This window comes from Camelina sativa, chromosome 9, assembly GCF_030686135.1.
Source record: "Camelina sativa cultivar CO46 ecotype springtype chromosome 9, ASM3068613v1".
NCBI classification, from domain to species: domain Eukaryota; kingdom Viridiplantae; phylum Streptophyta; class Magnoliopsida; order Brassicales; family Brassicaceae; genus Camelina; species Camelina sativa.
Window position 1 is genome coordinate 41,020,011 of NC_141888.1, and position 21,313 is coordinate 41,041,323.

Sequence of the window (21,313 nt, forward strand, 5' to 3'; positions counted from 1 at the left end):
CATGATAGGTGCAAAAGTGCAAACACGATACTAAAATATGATATTAGCCACTGTATATAGACAAAGATGGAGAATAAAGTTCCATCAGGTTGATCAAAAACCCCAACATTTCTCTTAGATTCTCATAGCACACATAACACGAATGAATAGTTAAATCTAGTCACCCGCTGCCGTTTGCTTGAACTTTAGTCTACTAGCCTCAATGAGAGATTGGTTCTAGATATTTGAGTTTGAATCTTGATCTAACCCTTTCTTCTGTCACTCTTCTTTTTACTTGCATCCCCAGACCCAGAGGAAGATGTATTCGTGGATATGGGCAAGACGGTACTGTCCTTGACCTCTGAGACCTCTCTCTCACCATCCATTTGGGCCATTAGTTTTCCAAGCTGAGAGTGTACATAACATATTTAGTACGTGTTTTACTATATAACCAATACGCACGTCGTATTGTCTATTGATGTTTCTTTACCTGTTCCTCTAAGGCCTGAATCTTTTCATCCTTTGCCCGAACTGCCTTCTTCTCCCTAAATCAAAGAGAAGTTTCCACCAATGAAAAATAACACTCATTGCACAGTACGTCACAACTGGACCCTGGTCTCACAAGCTAGAATATGCACAATGTCATGGAAATTGTGCTGGATAGATGAATACCTTTCTTCCATTTCTGTAATCTTGTTTCTCCATACGTCCTTATTTTTGACGAGATTTTCGTTCAACCACACATATGAGAACAACAAGTCAATCCTCTACTGAAAATCTAAGTAAATGTTGCTTTGTATAAATGCCAACAAGAAAAACTTTCAAAATAAAAAGCTAGATACTCACGTCTTCAAGAAATTGCTTCTCTTTGACACATCTGTCACGCCTGGTTTGCAGCTTCTGGAGTCTCTGGCTTATTGCCTTGCTCGCAGCTTCTGAGACTTTCTGTTCCGTTTCCTCTTTCACATTTTGTAGCAACTTTTCAAAATACTAATAGGAGAGGAAACGAGGATTAAGAAAACCAAGCAAAAAATCTCAATCCCTTTGGTAGACAGAACTAAATTCAGACAATGAAAAGTTCAAGAGACTGGTAGTTATCGAGACACCAAAAGGCAAAGATGATGGGTGCTTACTTGTTTTTGATTCTCTAGTTGTGCCTGGAGAAGTTCGTTGTACTCACTAATGATCTGTGGTTTTGGAAAAATAAAATGACGAGACATTAAATTAAGTTAAGAATACAGTTGAGCACGAGGATAATAAAAACATGAAACAAAAGGACTACCATGTCTACTTTGCTGTTCAAGAGAGCATCAGTCATTCCACTGTCAGAATATTCACAGCTTCCACAACCATCCTTGCTCAGACTACCATGAGAATTCAACTCAACTAGCTTGCCATCAGTTTTGGATTGAATAAGCCGGTGAACATAATTGTCACCAGCATAATCCCAAACACGCTGTGTTTCAAGCTCAAGTGAATAGCAATGTTCTGTCTCCTCCCAATGCCTTCTGGCATGTCCTCCCTTGTACCTACGATAAATATATAGCAAAGCAAATTGGTCAACTTTGAACAAACGAGACGGAAACATGTCTCCGTGCTGATTGCAATAAAAAGTGCAATCCATACCTCCCGCAGCCAACAACCCCACAGATAACACACATCCATAGATTCTCTGTTGTTTGGCAAACACAACATACTGAATTTTCAGGTTGCTGTTGGCAATATCGACAAACCTGAAAACAAAAACAACACCCCATAAAGATACATGAAGAAAACTGACACAAGATCAAAACAACATAAAAATGCTAAAAGACCCTTACTGGACAAGAAGAATCTGGCCAATTAGAAATACACGAACAATGGAAGGAATGATTGCACATGGTCGTAAGAATGCCACCAGTGTCTTGGTCCAGTCTCTCTGAAACCAAACATAGCCAATAATACATGACACCAGAGATACTGTCAATCTTAGTACCAATACCTATATTTACACTTTCTAGAGCTAGACTAAGCCATATTTCTGCATAAGTTTGAATAACTAAGGTTAAGAATTTACCAAGACAAACTGGGCAAGTAGGTTGCTCTATCGGGCCAGCAGCAGAAGGCTGTGTATGGTCAATAGATCCACTATAACCGGTAAACTGAACATCTAGAGTAAAAAGCAGTCGACATACATCTTGCTGCACAGAGTTTGGCAGCGGCTTATCAATCACAAAGATACAGTTGGTTTCATATTCAATGTAAATATACATCTTGCTCACACAGGATTAAGATGTCTGAAACAAAAGCATACCTCGAGAGAATTGAATTGTTTCCCTCTAAAATGCTGGTAGAATGTATCGGTAGATTCCTGACTATCAAACCTTATCAAAATGCTGTACCTATTTTCAATGCCATCATTCCTGTGAAGATCAAAAGCAAACTAACTCCTCATCTCCCCAATCCAAAAAAGGTATACATATCAGAACGAAATAGAACACATGGTGAGAAATTTATTACACTCCTATACTACCAGAAACAACCAGATGGAAACCACAATCTATAGCAAAAGAAAGATCTACAGCGCCATTAAGAGAATTTGATTTTTTTTTCCTTTTTTTACCTCACTGTTCGCATCTCTAGTATGTGCTGAATGAAGGAGCCGCAGAACTGGCAAAAATCTGCATATGTCATATGGTTGGGCACCCCAAGAACGCAAACGAGAGGGTTCCTTCCAATCTATATGACAACAAAACAATTTCAGATTCAAACATATAATTCCGGTGGAACAATCAAACGGAAGAATGAATACATCCAAGAGTGACTAGAATCATAAAAGGAGAGGAGATCTTACAGGGAGATTCGAGGAGGAGGAGGAAGAAGAAGAAGACGACGAAACGGCATCATCGGAAAATAGATGCATGACGCCGCGAGTCTCGCCGATTCTAGGGTTCCCAGAGGAAAAATGAACTGTCTGAGTCATATCGGAGAGAGACGATTCACCGGAAACGCTTGCTATCGGCGGTGAAACTACCGATTCTTCACCGGTGATAATGGTTGAAGTTGAAGGCTTCATCAAGTCTTGCCGCCAAAGAAACGAGTCGACAGTTTCGTGATTTTACTAACTGCGGCGTTGAGACGGAGATCTCTCGCACTCCCAATTATCCAATGATACTCTGACACGTCATTAACTTCACCAGTATATTTTATTTTTCGCGAGAAAACACCAAACCTTTCAATGCGATCAAATAAGTCCAATTATCCAATAAGAGGGATCCGTACATATTTTAAAAGTGATACCGGCCCAAGCCCACCCAACTGTCCAAATATTAAAAACTCCACAAGTCCAATGTATTGTAATCGATTGGGTCAAAAACTTGATTGCGGGTTTTAAAACGGGTATTCGGGTCAAGAAGAACCCTAATTTCGTCTTTTGAAAGCGGAGAGGGGGGAAAAAAAAAAGAGGGAACAAAGAGAATGATGCTATTGTTGCGGCGATTCAATCGAGTTCGGATTGCTTCCCCTTGCTCCGTTCGGCTTCTATCTGGAATCCCCATTTCAGGAGAGAAGCTTCGATGTCAGGAAGAGGACCAGTCCAGTTACGATCAGAAAACAGTATGCGACGCGCTCACATGTTACAGCAACGATTGGCAAAAAGCGTTGGAGTTTTTCAATTGGGTCGAGAAAGAATCCGGATTTAGACACACCACCGAGACGTTCAATCGGATGATTGACATTTTGGGTAAGTATTTCGAGTTCGAAACTTCGTGGGGATTGATCAACCGGATGGTCTTAAACCCTGAATCTGTGCCGAATCATGTTACGTTTCGTATAGTCTTTAAGCGTTATGTGACGGCTCATCTTGTTCAGGAGGCTATTGATGCTTATGATAAGTTGGATGGTTTTAATCTGAGAGACGAAACATCTTTTTATAATCTGGTTGATGCGCTTTGTGAGCATAAACATGTGGTTGAAGCTGAGGAGCTTTGTTTCGGGAAGAATGTGATGATGATTGGTAATGGTTTTAGTGTTAGTAATAATACAAAGATTCATAATTTGATTCTTCGTGGCTGGTCTAAATTGGGATGGTGGGGTAAATGCAAGGAGTATTGGGAGAAGATGGACTCTGAAGGTGTTGCTAAGGATTTGTTTTCGTATTCTATTTACATGGATATTATGTGCAAGAGTGGTAAACCTTGGAAAGCTGTGAAATTGTTTAAGGAGATGAAGAGTAGAAGGATAAAGCTCGATGTGGTTGCGTATAACACTGTGATCCGCGCCATTGGTGTCTCCCAGGGTGTTGAGTTTGGTATCAGGGTGTTTCGAGAGATGAGGGAAAGAGGCTGCGTGCCTAACGTTGCGACGCATAACACGATCATTAAACTTTTGTGTGAAGATGGGAGGCTGAGGGATGCGTATCGGATGCTTGATGAGATGTCTAAGAAAGGAGGATGTCAACCTGATTCGATTACTTATATGTGTCTCTTTGCCCGTCTGGAGAAACCGAGTGAGATCCTTAGCCTGTTTGGGAGGATGATAAGGAGTGGAGTGAGGCCAAAGATGGATACTTATGTGATGCTGATGAGGAAGTTTGAGAGATGGGGATTTCTTCAGCCGGTTTTACATGTGTGGAAGACGATGAAAGAGTCTGGGGATACTCCTGATTCAGCTGCTTATAACGCTGTGATTGATGCTTTGATTCAGAAAGGAATGTTGGATATGGCTAGGGAATATGAGGAGGAAATGATTGAAAGAGGGCTATCTCCAAGGAGAAGGCCTGAGTTGGTAGAAAAGTCCTTGGACGAAACGCTGGTTGTAGATAATAGTTAACTCTATTGAAGAAACAGAAGGTCTTTGGCTATGTGTTATAAAAACAGACATGAAGCGATAGAGGTAGCTTCTGGTGATATGCGTCCTGTATTGAAGAAATCTCCCCAGAGGCATATCATCTTTGCCATAAATTGCACACGTCTCTCCTCACAACTGAGGAGGAAACACTGAGGTTCATTGAGAGGATTTTTAAGGAATCTGGTGGTGGTGTGTGTGTGTCGGAAGCCATAATCTGATGAATGGATTTTGGAAGAGGTGATGGCTACATATAAGTTGAAGAGAGATCCAGTGACTTCTCAAGAGTCAAGACTCTTTCCACGGTGAATTTTCTAGTTTGCACTTGTTTTGATCATCTATTCATTCTCTTGGAAGTTGGAAATGCAGGATGGAGCAAGCGGATAAGTGAAAAAACCATCAGACCTGAGCGAAACAGTTTTATTGTATTTGAAATTTTTTGAACTAAAGAATAGGACAGGACACATGAACTGTAATTGTTTTCTATCACCCAATAATTTATTCCCTTAATTACAATTTTAAGAAGGAAAAATGCCACGGCAAAAGCAAGGCAGAAAAAAGTCGGTACCAGAACCAGACGATGATTAATGTAAATTTCAGTTTTCTAAAAAAAAATTAATAGTCGACGCTGAACAAAATAATGAAATATGCCATTGATTCAAGTATTCAACTCCATTTTAATTGTAATTAATGCCATTCTCCGTTTCTGTGGAATCCAAGTCGACGCTGAACAATATACTACTATATACTGTATATAGTATTCAACAAATTTTTCATTTCCAAAATTTATGATTTAGTCCGATTTTTAATCTGTGGACTTAAAAATGGATTTCACATTTCTACATTTTTACTGGGAAGAGAAACCGCGTGGACTGTTTTAATTTGTTTGCTTTTCCTTTTCGATTACAAATGGACATATTAATTAGCTCACAGCCAATTAGAGTTTGAATAGTAATTAATATAGCTATAAAAAACACTAAAAGTAACAATGGATGGAGAAAAAGTTGAAAAGAAGAAAAAAATCTAAATAAGGAAACAGTATCGTTTCATCTTCTTAATCCTTGATTTCCTCAAGAATTAAAAGATTCTTATTCATACGTTTGATTTTTGATAGATAAAACCCTTTTTTTAGATTTTCAGAAATTAGAAACGCAACCAACCAAAAAAAACAAAAAACAAAACAGATTTTTATAGGAAGGATAATGGTTTATAGCGAAACGCCGTCGTATCATGGTCACCGGCGTCTCCTCCTGATCGCCATTGTGCTTCTGATCTCGTCGAGTTTGGTTTCTTCCTCTTCTTGTCACCATCGTCGTCCATCTTCAACCTCATTACAAGGTTCTTCACTTCCCTTTTTTTTTTTAATAATGATCACAAAACAATACTGTACCGTATATATTTTGTTTACAAATTTAAAGAAAATGGTTTTTAGGAGTGAGGAGGCAAATTTTGGAAGGAGGAAATGGGACATTGGTGTTAGCCGCGGAGAGGACACGGCGACCTGACCCTCTCAACCATTTCAATATTTATTCCGATGGTTGGAACGTTACCAATCCTCATTACATCGCCGTAAGTCTTTTAATTCATTTCCCTTAAAAATTTCTATTTCAATGTTCAAAATGTCTAATTAAATCTTCGATAGTGTATGTTGAGGAACATCTGATGTAAAATTAGAAAAAATGGTTTTAAGGAGCAGCCACTATACATGCTTTGATTATATGATGAACTGCCTCCAAAACCCTTAAAAATATTTTAGAGGCGTTTAGACTATTAAATTTGATTTGGGGTAAATCTTGTAGAAAAAAATAGTTTTAGGCAAAAACAGAAGTAAGGGGAAATATGAGGGCTAAACCGTAATATGTTTCTTGTTCAGTCCGTTGGATTTTCTGCAGTTCCATTTATAGTCATAGCCATCGTCTGGTTCATATTGCTCGGACTCTTCCTCGTCTGCTCATGCCTTTGTTGTTGCTGCTGCGGCTGTGGCCGCCGGAACTACGGCTACTCTCGCGTCTGCTACACCCTCTCTCTCGTCTTCCTCCTGCTTTTCACCATCGCTGCCGTGTAAGCTCCAATTTAAAACCCATTAACTGGTTGTTACCTCATCAAATTTTTAGTAATTTCAAAAGAGAGATGTTGTTTTGTGTTCAGGATTGGGTCTGCGATGCTGTACACTGGGCAAAACGAGTTCTACGGTAGCGTAGAGAATACTTTTATGTACATTGTGAGACAAGCAACAGGAGTTTTGACTAAACTTACGAGCTTATGGGACTCGATTCAATCTGCTAAAGACATTCAGCTCGATGGACATAACCTGTTTCCTCCCCAATTTAGAGGTAACATCGATCATTTCAACAACATGATCAAGATGTCTAACATCACTTACCCCGACCGTGTCGCTAACCAGACTATTCGTTATCTCACGGGTGCACTAAACCCTGTGTAAGTATTCTTCACTAGCCAGACGCCTTGCGTCACAAGCTAAATTATATAAGTAACTCTGTTTGATTGATTATTTAACTCAAATTTCTTTTCTTCAGGAGATATGTGTTAAACGTTATTGCTGGTGTTATGCTTTTAGTCGCATTCCTCGGCCTCTGTAAGACCCAATCATCTTTAAATTAAACTTATTTCGATCTTAATACTATAATTGATTGTATCTGATTTTTTCGTCTGAAACAGTGTTTTCGTTCTGTGGACTGCGAGTTCTTGTCTACCTGTGAGTTACACTTACACTACCGTTGTCATATTTTATCATACAGATGTAATGTTTTATAATGAATGTTTTAATTATCAGATTGGTTATTCTGGGTTGGATTCTCGTCACAGCAACAATCCTCCTCAGTGCCGTCTTCCTCGTTTTCCACAAGTATGTAAAACTTTTTCATCATCATTTGATCTAACCAAATATATTTTTTCCGGATTCGAACTAATGATGGTAGTTAAAACAGTGTGGTTGCGGACACGTGTATGGCTATGGACCAATGGGTGCATGATCCAGCGGCAGATTCAGCATTGAGCCAACTTCTTCCATGTTTAGATGCTAAAACCATTGGAGACACTTTGGATATAACCAAGACTATGACTGTTACGGCCGTTGATATGACCAATGCGTACACGGTCAATGTCAGTAACCATGAGTTCCCACCTAATGTTCCTTTCTACCACAACCAGTCCGGTCCACTCGTTCCTCTTCTCTGTAACCCGCTTGACCAAAATCATAAACCGCGACCTTGTGCTCCGGACGAAATCCTCCTAGCCAATGCTTCTCAGGTAGATACATATATAAACTAAAACACATTTTCCCACGAGTGATAAAATGTTAACGTTGTCTCAAATTATTTTTATGTTTTGGTAAATAGGTTTACAAAGGTTATGTGTGTCAAGTGAACGCAGAAGGAATATGCATAACGCAGGGTAGGTTAACTCCAGCTTCATACGACCAGATGATGGGTGCGATAAACGTTGGGTTCACTTTGGACCATTACGGTCCCTTCTTGGCTAGTATAGCGGACTGTACTTTCGTCCGAGACACCTTCAGAGACATAACGACCAAGAACTGCCCTGGACTCAGTATCACCAGCCAGTGGATCTACGCAGGACTCGCCTCGCTCTCTGGTGCAGTCATGTTCTCACTTATCTTCTGGTTGATTTTCGTCAGAGAAAGACGTCACCGATCTCATACCAAAAAGTCTATGATCCAGATGAATAGATTTTAATTTACTTACTGGAGCCAGCACATACTATTGAGTGAGCCCATACTGTCACCCTTTTTTTTTTTGTGAAAACGTCAATGGTATGCTTTTAAAAATAAAATCGTATAGAATGAATTTGTTTGATCCTTCTTTTTTATATGTTACTCAGTGAGGAATTTACATATCAACAAACTGATTTAGGATAATAACTTTATTAGGTAGCTATTGATGTTTTTTGACTGGTTTAGAAAATGTTAACTTTTGACTGTTTCTTTTTCCAATTTATCTACGTATATTGATTGAGGTGAGAAAAAAAACATGTTGAACAATTCTGTGGTCGATATGACTAGCTAGCAGAGAAGGTTTCAAATAAGTATTTAAAGCCATTTAATGATTTTGAGAAAAAAAACGTCGTAGTCGGACCCCAAATTAAATGTAAGTAAGATTATGACTAGTTGGGCATGAAACCATACCTTATCATGGACCATTGTACGATACTACGATGAATGTAATATTCTCACGTGTACGATCTGTATTTGTGCATCGACGCCGGTGCAGAACTAAGTCATGTCCCTGCCGTTCAACTTGCAAATTATTAGTATTTTTTCACTCGAAATCGAAACAGGTAAGATATTTTTTTCGTATTAGTTAGGGTCAATAATAGCGTCAAAACAAAACAAAACAAAACAAAAAAAGTTAGGCTCCCATTCTGATATATTATTGTCAGTGTCACCGAATAAAAACTTAGATTTGTTCTTTTTTGACTCGATGCTCTGTGACTGTGTGAATCCTTTCCTACGAAGGATATACTTGTATAGTAGTGTACATCGTATATAAAAAAGTTGTGGAGTATAAAATAATAGAGAAATGGGAACGTTAAGAACAATGCCACAATACCCAAAGTCATGCATCGGGCCGTCCACGCGGGGACGAAGTCATAGTCAAATGACCTCACGTGTTCGAAGCACCAAATCTTAACAAAACAACAATTTTATTCTGTTTCGCTTACATACACACTACAATAATATACAAATTTAGAACTATGCCAAATAAATCCTATGTCTTTTTGGAAAAAAAGAACATCCAAAAAGACAACAAATAGTATTTGATTGGTTAATGCACTTAATAACTGACGTTCGAAGGTTTTTTATTTAATGATTTTAAGCCACAAATACAATTAGGAATAAAACAAAAATTAGGTTGTCATATTGGAATTTTTTAAAAAGAGTTTAAACATGGTTAATTTGAAAAGTAATGTTAATAAAACCTCTTGCGAATCACGCTTTTGTTCTCGAATTGATAACACTTACTTTACGAAATTGAAATAATATTGAAAGATGTATACTTAAAGGCTTTATATAGAAACACACCAAATAATAAAGTAAAAGAAGAGAGTGGAGTGATTCATCATCTCCTCTGTTTCCATCATTCATTGCTTTAAAAGCAAAGCACTTCCCAGAGAGAGAGAGAGAAAGAGTGAGATTTGATAGATCGGAGGAGATGACGAAGCTGGCGGAAAAATCGGGAAGCCGACCACCGTGGGTAGGATTAGCGGCAGCCGCATGGGTTCAGACGTCGGCGGGAAGTGGTTCGACGTTCCCGCTTTACTCATCGGCTCTCAAATCGGTTTTGGGTTTTACCCAGCAACAGGTTACCATCCTCGGCGTCGCTTGTGATCTGGGTGAAAACATGGGGCTACTTCCAGGCTACGCCAGTAACAAGTTTCCTCCTTGGTCGATGCTTCTCATCGGCGCTTCCTCTTGTTTCCTTGGCTTCGGTCTTCTTTGGCTCTCCGTCAGCCAAATCGTTCATGGTTTGCCTTTCTGGCTGGTAAGATTAACACCCTAAACCCTAAGATTTGCATCAAAATGTCGATTAGTGTGTGCCCTTTGAATCAAGTTTAGATCTTTTAGTCTCATGGATCAGATTTATAAACTATATGTCACTGAACTCACAAGACTAGTATTGTTGTTGTTGTTGTTGTTGATGACAGCTGTTTATTGCTCTAGCTATAGCCACCAATAGCAACTCATGGTTCGGTACTGCATCTCTTGTCACCAATATGAGAAACTTTCCTTTGAGCCGAGGCCCTGTGGCTGGACTTCTCAAAGGCTATATTGGGATCAGTGGTTGTGCATTCACTGTCTTGTTCAGCATGGTGCTTCACCATTCTGCTACCAATCTGCTTTTGTTTCTTACGATTGGCATTCCCGTGATTTGCTTAACTGTCATGTATTTCATCCGCCCCTGTATTCCGGCTACTGGTGAAGACCCTTCTGAGCCCATGTATTTCGCTTTTCTGCTTGCCATGAGTATAGTTTTTGCTGCTTATCTTGTTGTGACGACTGTATTGAGTGAGGTGTTTATACTGCCAAGCATACTCAAATATATTCTTGTGGCTATCATGGTGTTGCTTTTGTTGGCACCTCTTGCGGTTCCCATCAAGATGACACTTTTCCGTTCGAATGCCAAGAGCTCTCCACTGGGTTCGTCTGACAATCTAGCCAAAGAAGAAGGTAGCCATGGAGAGCCGTTGCTGACACCTTCTACCTCAGCTTCAAACCTTGGACCTATCTTTGAGGGAGATGATGAGTCGGATATGGAAATACTTCTCGCTCAAGGAGAAGGTGCAGTGAAGAAGAAGAGAAAACCAAGGAGAGGTGAGGATTTCAAGCTTGACCAAGCTTTTGTCAAGGCAGATTTCTGGCTCCTTTGGTTTGTCTACTTCCTCGGCATGGGTTCAGGCGTTACAGTCTCCAACAACTTGGCACAGATCGGTCTTGCTTTTGGTATTAAGGACACCACAATTCTCCTCTGCCTCTTCAGCTTCTTTAACTTCATAGGCCGTCTTACTTCAGGTGCCATTTCTGAGCACTTCGTGAAGTAAGCATCTCTCTCATCTATTTGTCTTAAATGAATCTCTCTGTTTCTTTGTGGGAAAGAACCTGACTCATACGATTCTCCTTTTTTTGCCTCTTAGGTCAAGAACGCTTCCAAGAACACTATGGATGGGAGCCGCGCAGCTAGTTATGGTGTTCACATTCCTCCTCTTCGCCGCCACGGCTAGCGGGCTCACCATTTACGTTGCGACTGCTCTAATCGGGGTAGCCATGGGGTTTCAGTTCTTGTCTATCGCCACCATCTCGGAGCTATTTGGTCTCAGACATTTTGGAATCAACTTCAACTTCATACTCCTGGGGAACCCGCTTGGTGCAACCATATTCTCGGCCTTTCTCGCCGGACACATCTATGATAAGGAGGCTGAAAGGCAAGGGAATATGACCTGCATTGGTCCAGACTGCTTCCGAGTAACGTTTTTGGTTCTAGCCGGAGTTTGTGGGCTTGGAACTCTGCTGAGCGTTATTTTGACGGTGAGAATTCGTCCGGTGTATCAAGCTCTGTATGCGTCTGGCTCTTTCCGGTTGCAGCCGCAATCAACAGGTCATTGATATATCCAGAGAACGAGAAGAGACTGTCTAGACGAAAGAATATATAATATAAACCATAGATGCTGTTATCTAATTTTCATAACTATAGGCTCCTATTGTATCATCCTGCATATCTTTTTTGTTTGGATTTGTATTCTAAGATTTGTGTTATTCTTCTATAACCGGCCAAAAACCGGTTGGAAGAACCTATTTGTATCGTCTTCTTGATGTGGTTGTAATGTTGTTTTGTGTCTACTACTTACTGTTTGATGTTTGTGTTACGACAGTCACTGATCCAACTTTAACAGATAAAAACGGAAACAAGAGACACAAGTAAACAACCTCTTGTGTGTAGATATTAAATTGCAATGAAAAATTTACACATCTCTTTACAAGTTACAACATATGAATTTGTTCTCAAGACTTTAAAAACAAAGCCAATACTAAATGAAAAGGCAAATAAAGGGGGAAAAAGAGAATCATTTTTAAGTATATAATTGTCAATCAACAAAACTAATCAGCCTAACAAACATAATCACACACTCCAACTCAGATCAGTGATGGAAGAACAACCCTAATAAAAAAAACACATTCCTCACCATCATCATAATCATAGAGAAACTGAAAAACAAAAGGAGTAGTTTGGAGATCTCAAGTGGGTTTGAGGTTCTGAAACATAGAATCCCATTTAATATCTTCAACATCTTTGTAATTCCCCCAATAAGTATCATCGTCGTCGAAGTCAGAAACCTTGGGATTTGAGAAACTATGGAGCCTACAAGGAAGAAGAGGAGGAGGAGTCCCATTCGTCAAGAGAAGTCTCTCTTCCTTTCCGCCATTAATGCTAGACATCACCGCCGATCTCTTCTTCCTCTTCAGCAACGTTCCTTTCCAGTATCTCCCGTTCCCGCTGCTGCTCGGCACAACCACGAGTGCCCGAGACGACTCCTCTCGTCGGATCCAGGCCCGGACGTACTGGGAGAAGCATTTCCCTGTCTTCTTGATCGCAGTCAAGACTCTGAAGATGGAACGAGCAGTGAGCGGAGAAGGTTTACGATCACGGCGAGCTAGCTTCAAGATCTCGAGCCGGTGCTTAGCGATTGAGATCCCCATGCTCTGGAGAAACTCGTGGTTGAAGTAAGCGATGTCTTCGTACTCGAGCTCGTTGTTTGAGAAAGAGAGACCATACTCGTAGATAAGAGAAGCTTCGAGATTTGTTCTCGAGAGCCATGAGAACCAATCCATTGTGTTTATGAAATCTTTTTTTTTTGAATCTGAAGAAGGTGAATGGTGAGAGTGTGTTGTTATGGTTTGTGAACAAGGTAAAGTCGTTTAAGTATATATAAAGGAGAGACGGTTAAAGGGTTGTTTTTGACTTTAAAGGAAAAGGTAACGGGGCTTACTTGGTAAGGTGGGTGAACCGATGGACTAAAGTAGACCAAAGTGAAAAGAAAGGGTCCAAATCAGAAAAAAAAAATAAAATAAATAAAGAAGTTCACACATCTTTTTTTTTTAGCATTGAACCACAAAAAAATTGTAACACTAACACATGGAGATGACTAAGTGTGTGGGTGTGTGTCCATTAATCACGGTGTGGGTAAATGGAGCATATCAGCATATAATGCGTTCTTGCTTTTTATTTCTTTTCTGGATCACTATCTCTATTGTTCCATTTGCTTCTTTGAATTATATAAAAAAAAAAAAGCCAACACAAATCTGCTTTCTCTTCGTTACATGTAAGATGGATTAATTTACTGAATAGTTAGTATTATCTTCGTTGTTAGGTCAACTAATGATAACAAAAAAAAACTACTATGAAATTTAAAAACCACCTTCTCTAGTCAACTATTTTTTTTGTGTGTATTAATTCGTATATACATTATAGTTATTATTATTTTATTACTTAAAGAGTCAATGAACACAAATCCATTAATTATGATTATCCTCAGTTTGGCTTTTTGAATCAAGGGGGAAGATAAATTATTTTTGAGCTTTTAAGAGACTATGCAAGCCATTATTATCGAAAATGCTGTGATTAGAAAGACATGGGACACTAGCTAGTAGTAGTAGTAGTAGTGGATGCAATCATGGATATATTCGTCAATCACAATCAGAATTATTCGTTATAAATATAGTATACATGATCAACAGAAGACACGATCGGTGTGATCACGGGTCATGCGCATGTGGAATTTTTTTAAAAGTAAATGCTTCATATGCACTTACCAGCCACTAGCTTCCACATCTATCTTCGGTTTGGCCACATTATGCTTTTAAGTTTTAAGTCTACTGATTAATGATTTAGTGCCCCCCATGGATTTAAACATTAAGTAGGAGGAAATATTTACATGTTACAGAATAATCTGAGACTTAAAAAAGGTAAATTAGAAGATTTATTGCTCAAACAACCGAAGCAAAATACTAGTAGTACTGAATAATCATAATTTTATGAGATACTACACGGGTGATCAATGTTGTTAAGTAGTACCTTTTCTGGTCCCGAATCAAAGGTGCATTTAAGTTGGGTCTTAGATCTTTAATGATGACCTTTAAGTCCAAGTTAAGTTTCGTTTACTTTGCTTTCATTTCAATAGTAGATCATCAATCTCGATGCTTCAAATCATTCTAACAAGTAACAACCACCCTACCTCAAAGTTCATCGGTAATATCAGGTATCTAATCGATTAACACCATTCCCAAACGATCCAAGGATATAGTACTATATTAAGAAGAAAAGAAACTAGCCAGATAAAAGGAGATTGCTAATGAAAAAAAACAGAAAAAAAATGCGTATATATATAATAATATATCATAAGAATCTGGTTCGTATACATAGAATTCACAAACCGGAAATCTTTAGGCATTAGTCTGAACCAAACTTCATTGAGTGAGAGATCCTAAAGGTGCTGCATGTAGCTGTCGCAAAACTGAAGATTTCCGGTTCGGTATTGGACTGAGAATCTTTGATTTGTATAATAAATCTACAAGATCCTGAAAAAAAAACTTGCTAATAGTATCAATCTGATTTGCTCTCGAGGCTGTATATATTGCCAAGGGTTCCAACAACGCTAACCACAATGGCCAAGATTAGCATCAACCACGACACAGATCTTTCAACGAGGCTTAATGTATTGCTCTGTTTCCCTAACCGTAACGCGATAAGAGCAGGGAATGTAAAACCAAGCGAAACTGCTGATGTTGCGCCTGTGAATTTGAAAGCTGTCCATATATTTGGGATCATCGTTGAGCCAATGTAAATAAGAGCCAGCAAGACCACAGTTAGCCCAAATGATCTCTTTTTGCTTTCGGATAGAGGAGGCGATCCTTCAAACAGTAAGGTATTGACGGTTTCTCTCAAGGAGAAATGGATCACGGGGAAGACGAGTACTAGATGTAGAATGTAGCCGATTCTGACAATGTAGTTCACCGCAGAGCTGAAACGGATACCGAGATCCTGATCAAAGTTGGTCAAGATGTCTGATTCGGTGTCCTGGCCGAAGAGGAGATACCCCGATATAGCAGTTGAAGCATAGACAACAACACAAATAGCTGTTGTGATTCTCCCAACTCGGTTCATCTTATGAGGTGATCGACCTTCGAGCTCGTTATAGATCGGCTGGACATTGAAGTGACAAACGTAAGCATTGCACATAATGGGAATGACAACAAGAAGATCCAAGATTGCCTTTTTGGAACCAAAATCAGGAGTCAACCTAGGAGGGTTGATAGTGCCTTCGATGAGCTTAATGGTGGCGACAGCAAAACAGACAACGACAAAGACAACAGCAAGAGCAACAGAAGCAGCTGATGTAACACTCAAGGAATCAATCTTGTTCAAAGCACAAAGAGGAGCCAAGAAGATGACCATAACAATCAAAATCAAAACTTTACGGTGATCCCAGAAACCATTCCCTAACCATTGATCCAAAACCCCAATGTGATGAAGAGAGCCAGACATGACATCCCCCATAATAATCAGATAAACAACGAGAACGCCACCGTTGTTGACAATGATACAAATCTCTGACAAAACCCTAGCGGTTTTGCCCAACGCGGATTGAACAACCTCGCCGTAAGATCTGGACTTGTAAAGAACAGCAAATCTAACGAGAAGCTCAACACTAATCTCAGACAAAATAGCCATGAGGATAATCAAAACAAACCCTAGAACCAAGCCGAGAACTTTCATGGTGGCGGGCAATGCCATGATCCCGGCGCCGATAATAGAGGTGGTGAGGTTAAAAACGGCACCGTAGACACCAGATCCTTGATTGGATGATGATGATGACTTGCCTTGAACGAGTGGGTAAGCAGAGATATCGAAATCGAGATCATCATCACCTTCTTCATCGCCGACACCGTTGCGGAGGGAATCGTCGAAATCGTTAACGAAGCTTTCTTCATCAGAAGCGAGTAACTTGTTTCTGGGTTTCCCAGGGATTCCATTATTATTAGTCGGTGGTTTCTGTAACTCAACGTAAGAAGTTTTGGAGATCACTGAGTAACTGCTATCCATTCGCCAGATCTGATGTAAAACTTCCCCTTTTGATTTGATTTATATAAAATATACAAACACGAGAGATCCAAGAAGACAGAAGAAAGAAGAGACTTTTATTATCCTGGACCAAAGAGAGAAAGAAAGAAAGAGAGATTGTTCAAAAAAAAATCAAATCTGCTGAAAATCGGATTAAGGGTCAACGTCTCAATTGGTCGTCGTTCCTGCCTCGTCGGCGATGTACACAGAGAGAGAGAGATTTCAGATTTGTTTTGGGAGGTAAGATGTTTCTATCTTACTATTGGTCCTCTGACTTCACACGTGCCCCTCTTTATTAAATTTAATACTGTACTATACGTAATCCTTTTTCTTAACTTCTTTAATTGCTAATTTGCAATTAAAGTTTCACATCAAAACTTAGGTTAGGCGTTCAATCGCATTTTTCTTTTCTAGGGTCAAATTATTTAAAACCCGTCTGATAATTTCCCAAACAAAGAAACATTAGAAAAGTCTTGTTTACTCGGTTAAGAAAGAGACATGTATGTGTAGCTCGTTTTCCCCAATAGACTGTGTAAAGAGAGACTTGATAGTTCTAAACCAAAGATGTAATTATGGGTTGGATTGAATGGATCCATTACTCCTAAATAAGGAATCCCATTATCATAATGTTGCTTGCAAGTTAGAAATAACAGAAATCCAGGCACTCAACAAGAAACAGAGAAACAACATATGGATATGTAAGAAAATTGGGCACTGGACCTCTTCCACCAAATCTCCGTCTTCTCTACAGATACTTTCTTGCAAGTGCACGTACTTTGGTGTCAAAATGTGTCGATGTTATCCGAGAACCGGGCAGATACAATGGGTTCAGAAGAATCTGCATTAACATACGATTATAATTATGGTGACTAAACCGATGAATCAGGATAGAACTAACAACTGCGGATTCATCAACAATCAATTAAAATTTTACCTTTATATAAAGCTCATGCACCTCCTGGAAGAAGCTCTTGATTCCGTCTTCGTTGCGTGAATCATGAAGGAGCATGAGCCGAGTATGTGTTGATTAGTTAAGGAAGAGACATAAATTTAAAACTGGAGCTGAATCTGTTAAGCACAGAAGTCAATATACCAATCTGACACACTATTAAGATGAATGAATCAGAACAAGAAAAAAGGATATGGCCTGCGGTAACATAGACTGACACAACCAGATCGTTAAACCTGTCAACTGACTTCAAGAACCTGAAGGGACATATGATAATGAAATGAATCCTTCAAAACAAAAATCAAAAATTTCAGAAGGGACCTTACTTACATGGCACTTGTAGTCCATGCTAGGTCTTGGACAACATCTAATGCTGCATGTAATATAAATTGGTGCAACTGAGCAGCATCTTCTCTCTAACAAATAGAGAGAATGATGTAAGAGAATGATGTAAGAGACTGATGTGCAACTTATCAACTAGACCACAAACCAATTGCTATCATAGTTGAAACATATATCTACCAGCTAAATGAGAAGATAGAAACAGAAAAACTTCCATCGTTAAGATAGGGTAATCAACATATGATAGACCAGAAACCAATTAGTCATGTAATCAGCAACATACAATTTTAAAGATCTACGTTTTTTAAGAATTATCAAGTTAGAACAAGGCCTGCCCGATTGGTTATATAAAAGTACAACAAGTTGAAACATCCCTTCACCAAAAATAATTTAAACAAGGGAAATAGCAACCTTATTCATATCACCAGATAAATAAACACAGTGGCAATCAAATTCACTTCTCCTATATTTTTCCATTCTAAATGATCATTGCACCTCTTCTGTTACAGTCTCAAAAGAAGGAGCAGGAAAGTATTTGTGTGTCTATCATCATGTTAAAGATTGGGAACATGGATGCAAATACTTGAGAAGAATGGAGCAAAAACTATTACAGAAAAACGAAGAAGAGAGAAAGTGGGAGTAAGAAAATGTACTTTGGCAGCAGATCCAACTTCAGCTTCATAGATGGGAATATCATTCCGACCCACAATTATAAAACAGGCAGTGTTAGCCATTCAATCCCCCCGCGTCTCCAACTGGAAGAAACTGGTTCTCGTGTCTCCTGATATACAAAATCAAAACCATTTAGGCTCTTATAGGCCTAAGCTTATTATATATATATCCACGACATTGCAAAATTCCATATCCTAAGGCATAACCACTCCTGATCCAGAAACTAGAGTTATTCGATAAGAGATTGAAGAAGAGAAACGTTGTTTCCACTTAAACCAACAACTCACGAATCACAAGTGTGAAATTAGGGCTTCTTCTCGTCACAACGATCAAGTCAAAATTTACAAACAATCAAACAAAGTCGTATAGCTAGATATGGATTAAATTCCCGAAAAAATAGAGGTAAAGGTTCGAATTGAACAGAGATCGAAAACAAACATAGGTAACTCTACTTCAATAGACACAAACCTTGGGAAAAGAGAAACGAAGGGACTGGGAGCGATGCAGAAAGCTTGATGGGAATACAACCAAACGAGATCTAACGCGAAATGTAGAAGATGGAGAAAAAAATTTCCACTGATCTCTAACGCGATGAGATGAATCACCAATTCTTCAGAAATCAGAAGATCGCCGCCGAGTACAAAGCTGGACAATTCAGAGTGTCGTTGTTTCTTACTTGTTAGAGAGGAAGGAAGGAAGGAAGAAAGGAAGAAAGGAAGATCAACAACGAGTTTGTTGTGGGCCGTCTCTGTTACTTATTGAGTGGGCTTTAAAGCCCATTCTATCCGTATTCGAATGGTTTGATGTGTTAAAATTAGACTGCATTTTTTATTTAATTTTTCTTTAATCATATAGTTCAAAATAATACAGATGAATTTTGTGGTTTCCTAAAGTGAATTACAGAAATCCTTTTTACAAAAAAAAAAAAAAAAAAAATTACCGTATACTGTTACTCATTCATCCTAAAATGAGATTATTATACTTTTAGTTCTCTATTAAAAGAAAATTCCAATTTTTTTACAAACGGATTGATGTTTTTCTAAAATATGTTTCCTGTTCGAACAATTCAAAGGTCAAACCTTTTACGTAGTAAGTAAGTAAGAAAGTACTATATTTTAAGAAACGTTTGGGGAACTTTGATAATTGGCAATTTATCAACCGAAGCGGCGTTGGAAACATTTTATTATTAAAGGAAAAAAAAAACGAATTAAAGAAACAATATTGCATGGTGTGTTTGTTGTCGTCGTCGTCATAAGCGATAAGAGAAAAAACCAAACGAATTCAATTTCCCAAAAACAATATTGGAAACTAGTCCATCTATCTTTATTTATATTTTTATATTCGTTATAAATTATATAGGGCATTTAAAATACACACAGTTGCAAATCCTAATAATAATTATTGGCTTCGGAAATTCAGAAAAAAAGCAACACAATTTATATATATAATAAATGGAGGGGCAAGGAAAGAGGGACACAATCAGAACCGACAACTTCTCCCAGAAAGCAATCTCAATATATCGCCACTTAATTAACCGCGACGCGATATGATATAGTATTAATTAGAAAGAAGCTCATTAGAGAAATTGAAGAAAATGTATGTACTGTTAAGGAGTATAAAAATAGCAAAGCAATGAAGCTTTTTAAAAGAGAAGCAAAACATACACATCTCATAAGTGGAAAGCAACCAATAAGCGACCACCCCCTATTATATAAGTATGTCCCTTCCCTTCTCATGTACGTTTTTTTTTTTTACTTTTTCGTTTATTAATCAACTTTTGATTTTCCAAAATTCAAAAGAACAAAAACCCCTCGATGATAAAACAAAACAAAGTACAACAATGTTTGAATTAGCCAATAAATAATTGTTCTAGTTTCGCTTTTATACTTGGTAGAGTTTTCTAGGTTTATGAACATACATACTCACTAGTCACTACTCCTATTATTTCACACTATTTTCCTTCACATTCGTTAATAATGTTCTTTCAAACCAATTTCTTTGACCAACTGAGATAATATAGCTCACTATGTAAATTGTTTTGTGTGCTCTATATTTAAACTAAACATGAATTTTAAATTACTACAAAAATCTAGTCTTTTTTTTTTAAGTGACCTCAATTATTTGACGTTGTTTTTTATTTGAATTGATTTTATAGCATCGTGAATGATTAATTCTAAGTTCTCTTGTAAGAATCTCCCGTTAAATAGACTTTTCAACAGACGACCCGCCAGATGGGACCAACGTGCACTGCTTTTTGGCCGGAGACTTTAAAAATAATTACTGTATATATATTGAAAGATGCACTGAACACTGACCACCATTCACTTCTCCATCTTTTTAATGCACATTTGTTTGCCCATTATTATTTTTTAATTAAAAAAAATTTCTATTTGTTTTAGTATGTTCTATTGTTAGTCAGATTCTTTTTATATTTTACAAACATGTACTCATCTACTTTGAGCCCATTAGTCTATTAAGATTTGAGTTCTGATCTACAGATTTTTTGTTTTTTTGTCAACCATTGGGTCACAACTGGCCGGCTTATTAGCCAATTCCTACATTCGTAGGAGCCAGAACTCGATCCCGGATGTGATGGTGACTTCTACAAATTTTATCCTAACCCGAATAAATAGAAGATCTATCGAAAATATCTGTTCATTCTAAAATAGTCAGACATTGTATCGATTGCTAAGTAACAAACATTTTAAGTTTAAAATTGCATTGATTGATAATTTTTATAGTTTAAGTTACTTATTATTTTAAAATTTGATTTCGGATAAAAAATTTAACTAAATTTATCTTTTGAATTTACAACCGTTGAAAACTCTAAACGATTATCAAACTGTTTAAAGTTAAATAGTACATAACCCTTTTCTAAAGCAAGCAAGTTAGA

At 38.2% G+C, this 21,313-nt stretch overlaps 6 protein-coding genes and 1 pseudogene across 12 annotated transcripts; 3 read left to right on the plus strand and 4 right to left on the minus strand.

Annotated features, from left to right (window-relative positions):
* Nucleotides 1–7: 7 nt before the first annotated feature.
* On the minus strand, nucleotides 8–3,214 carry LOC104714319 (BRAP2 RING ZnF UBP domain-containing protein 2). Of its 2 annotated transcripts, none has more exons than XM_010431635.3 (12): nucleotides 2,813–3,214; nucleotides 2,582–2,697; nucleotides 2,273–2,381; nucleotides 2,036–2,159; nucleotides 1,800–1,897; nucleotides 1,606–1,712; nucleotides 1,262–1,508; nucleotides 1,113–1,166; nucleotides 826–969; nucleotides 652–689; nucleotides 470–524; nucleotides 8–386 (listed from the first exon to the last, which is right to left on the minus strand). In XM_010431635.3, the coding sequence occupies exons 1-12, from the start codon at nucleotides 3,032–3,034 to the stop codon at nucleotides 243–245; spliced, it is 1,458 nt and encodes a 485-aa protein (XP_010429937.1). In that variant the 5' UTR covers nucleotides 3,035–3,214; the 3' UTR covers nucleotides 8–242. The 2 variants fall into 2 exon arrangements, with proteins under 2 accessions (XP_010429937.1, XP_010429936.1); XM_010431634.2 differs by having other exon boundaries at nucleotides 652–716; nucleotides 2,813–3,175.
* Nucleotides 3,215–3,323: 109 nt separating this feature from the next.
* LOC104714321 (pentatricopeptide repeat-containing protein At1g80550, mitochondrial) lies at nucleotides 3,324–5,335 on the plus strand. Of its 2 annotated transcripts, XM_087464551.1 has the most exons (2): nucleotides 3,338–3,700; nucleotides 3,829–5,335. In XM_087464551.1, exon 2 carries the CDS (start codon nucleotides 3,964–3,966, stop codon nucleotides 4,786–4,788), a length of 825 nt encoding a protein of 274 aa, XP_087320677.1. In that variant the 5' UTR covers nucleotides 3,338–3,700; nucleotides 3,829–3,963; the 3' UTR covers nucleotides 4,789–5,335. The 2 variants fall into 2 exon arrangements, with proteins under 2 accessions (XP_010429938.1, XP_087320677.1); XM_010431636.3 differs by having other exon boundaries at nucleotides 3,324–5,335.
* Nucleotides 5,336–5,749: 414 nt separating this feature from the next.
* Nucleotides 5,750–8,641, plus strand: LOC104714322 (uncharacterized). The gene is made up of 9 exons (XM_010431637.3): nucleotides 5,750–6,141; nucleotides 6,236–6,372; nucleotides 6,677–6,864; nucleotides 6,952–7,242; nucleotides 7,341–7,399; nucleotides 7,483–7,519; nucleotides 7,598–7,669; nucleotides 7,752–8,073; nucleotides 8,163–8,641. Exons 1-9 carry the CDS (start codon nucleotides 6,006–6,008, stop codon nucleotides 8,517–8,519), a joined length of 1,599 nt encoding a protein of 532 aa, XP_010429939.2. The 5' UTR covers nucleotides 5,750–6,005; the 3' UTR covers nucleotides 8,520–8,641.
* A 1,033-nt stretch (nucleotides 8,642–9,674) lies between these two features.
* On the plus strand, nucleotides 9,675–12,178 carry LOC104714323 (protein NUCLEAR FUSION DEFECTIVE 4-like). The gene is made up of 3 exons (XM_010431638.3): nucleotides 9,675–10,325; nucleotides 10,489–11,378; nucleotides 11,476–12,178. Exons 1-3 carry the CDS (start codon nucleotides 9,996–9,998, stop codon nucleotides 11,942–11,944), a joined length of 1,689 nt encoding a protein of 562 aa, XP_010429940.2. The 5' UTR covers nucleotides 9,675–9,995; the 3' UTR covers nucleotides 11,945–12,178.
* A 79-nt stretch (nucleotides 12,179–12,257) lies between these two features.
* Nucleotides 12,258–13,401, minus strand: LOC104714324 (uncharacterized). The gene has a single exon (XM_010431641.3). It carries the CDS (start codon nucleotides 13,166–13,168, stop codon nucleotides 12,575–12,577), a length of 594 nt encoding a protein of 197 aa, XP_010429943.1. The 5' UTR covers nucleotides 13,169–13,401; the 3' UTR covers nucleotides 12,258–12,574.
* Nucleotides 13,402–14,696: 1,295 nt separating this feature from the next.
* Nucleotides 14,697–16,732, minus strand: LOC104714325 (amino acid transporter AVT6E pseudogene; annotated as a pseudogene). The gene has a single exon (XR_015567248.1). The product of XR_015567248.1 is annotated as an amino acid transporter AVT6E pseudogene (transcript).
* A 273-nt stretch (nucleotides 16,733–17,005) lies between these two features.
* On the minus strand, nucleotides 17,006–19,159 carry LOC104714326 (uncharacterized). Of its 4 annotated transcripts, none has more exons than XM_087467593.1 (6): nucleotides 18,889–19,159; nucleotides 18,402–18,529; nucleotides 17,737–17,822; nucleotides 17,602–17,663; nucleotides 17,392–17,477; nucleotides 17,006–17,295 (listed from the first exon to the last, which is right to left on the minus strand). In XM_087467593.1, exons 2-6 carry the CDS (start codon nucleotides 18,480–18,482, stop codon nucleotides 17,203–17,205), a joined length of 408 nt encoding a protein of 135 aa, XP_087323719.1. In that variant the 5' UTR covers nucleotides 18,483–18,529; nucleotides 18,889–19,159; the 3' UTR covers nucleotides 17,006–17,202. The 4 variants fall into 4 exon arrangements, with proteins under 4 accessions (XP_087323719.1, XP_087323718.1, XP_087323721.1 ...); XM_087467592.1 differs by having other exon boundaries at nucleotides 17,392–17,474; nucleotides 17,599–17,663; nucleotides 18,889–19,145; XM_087467595.1 differs by lacking the exon at nucleotides 17,737–17,822 and having other exon boundaries at nucleotides 18,889–19,123.
* Between the last annotated feature and the right edge of the window lie 2,154 nt (nucleotides 19,160–21,313).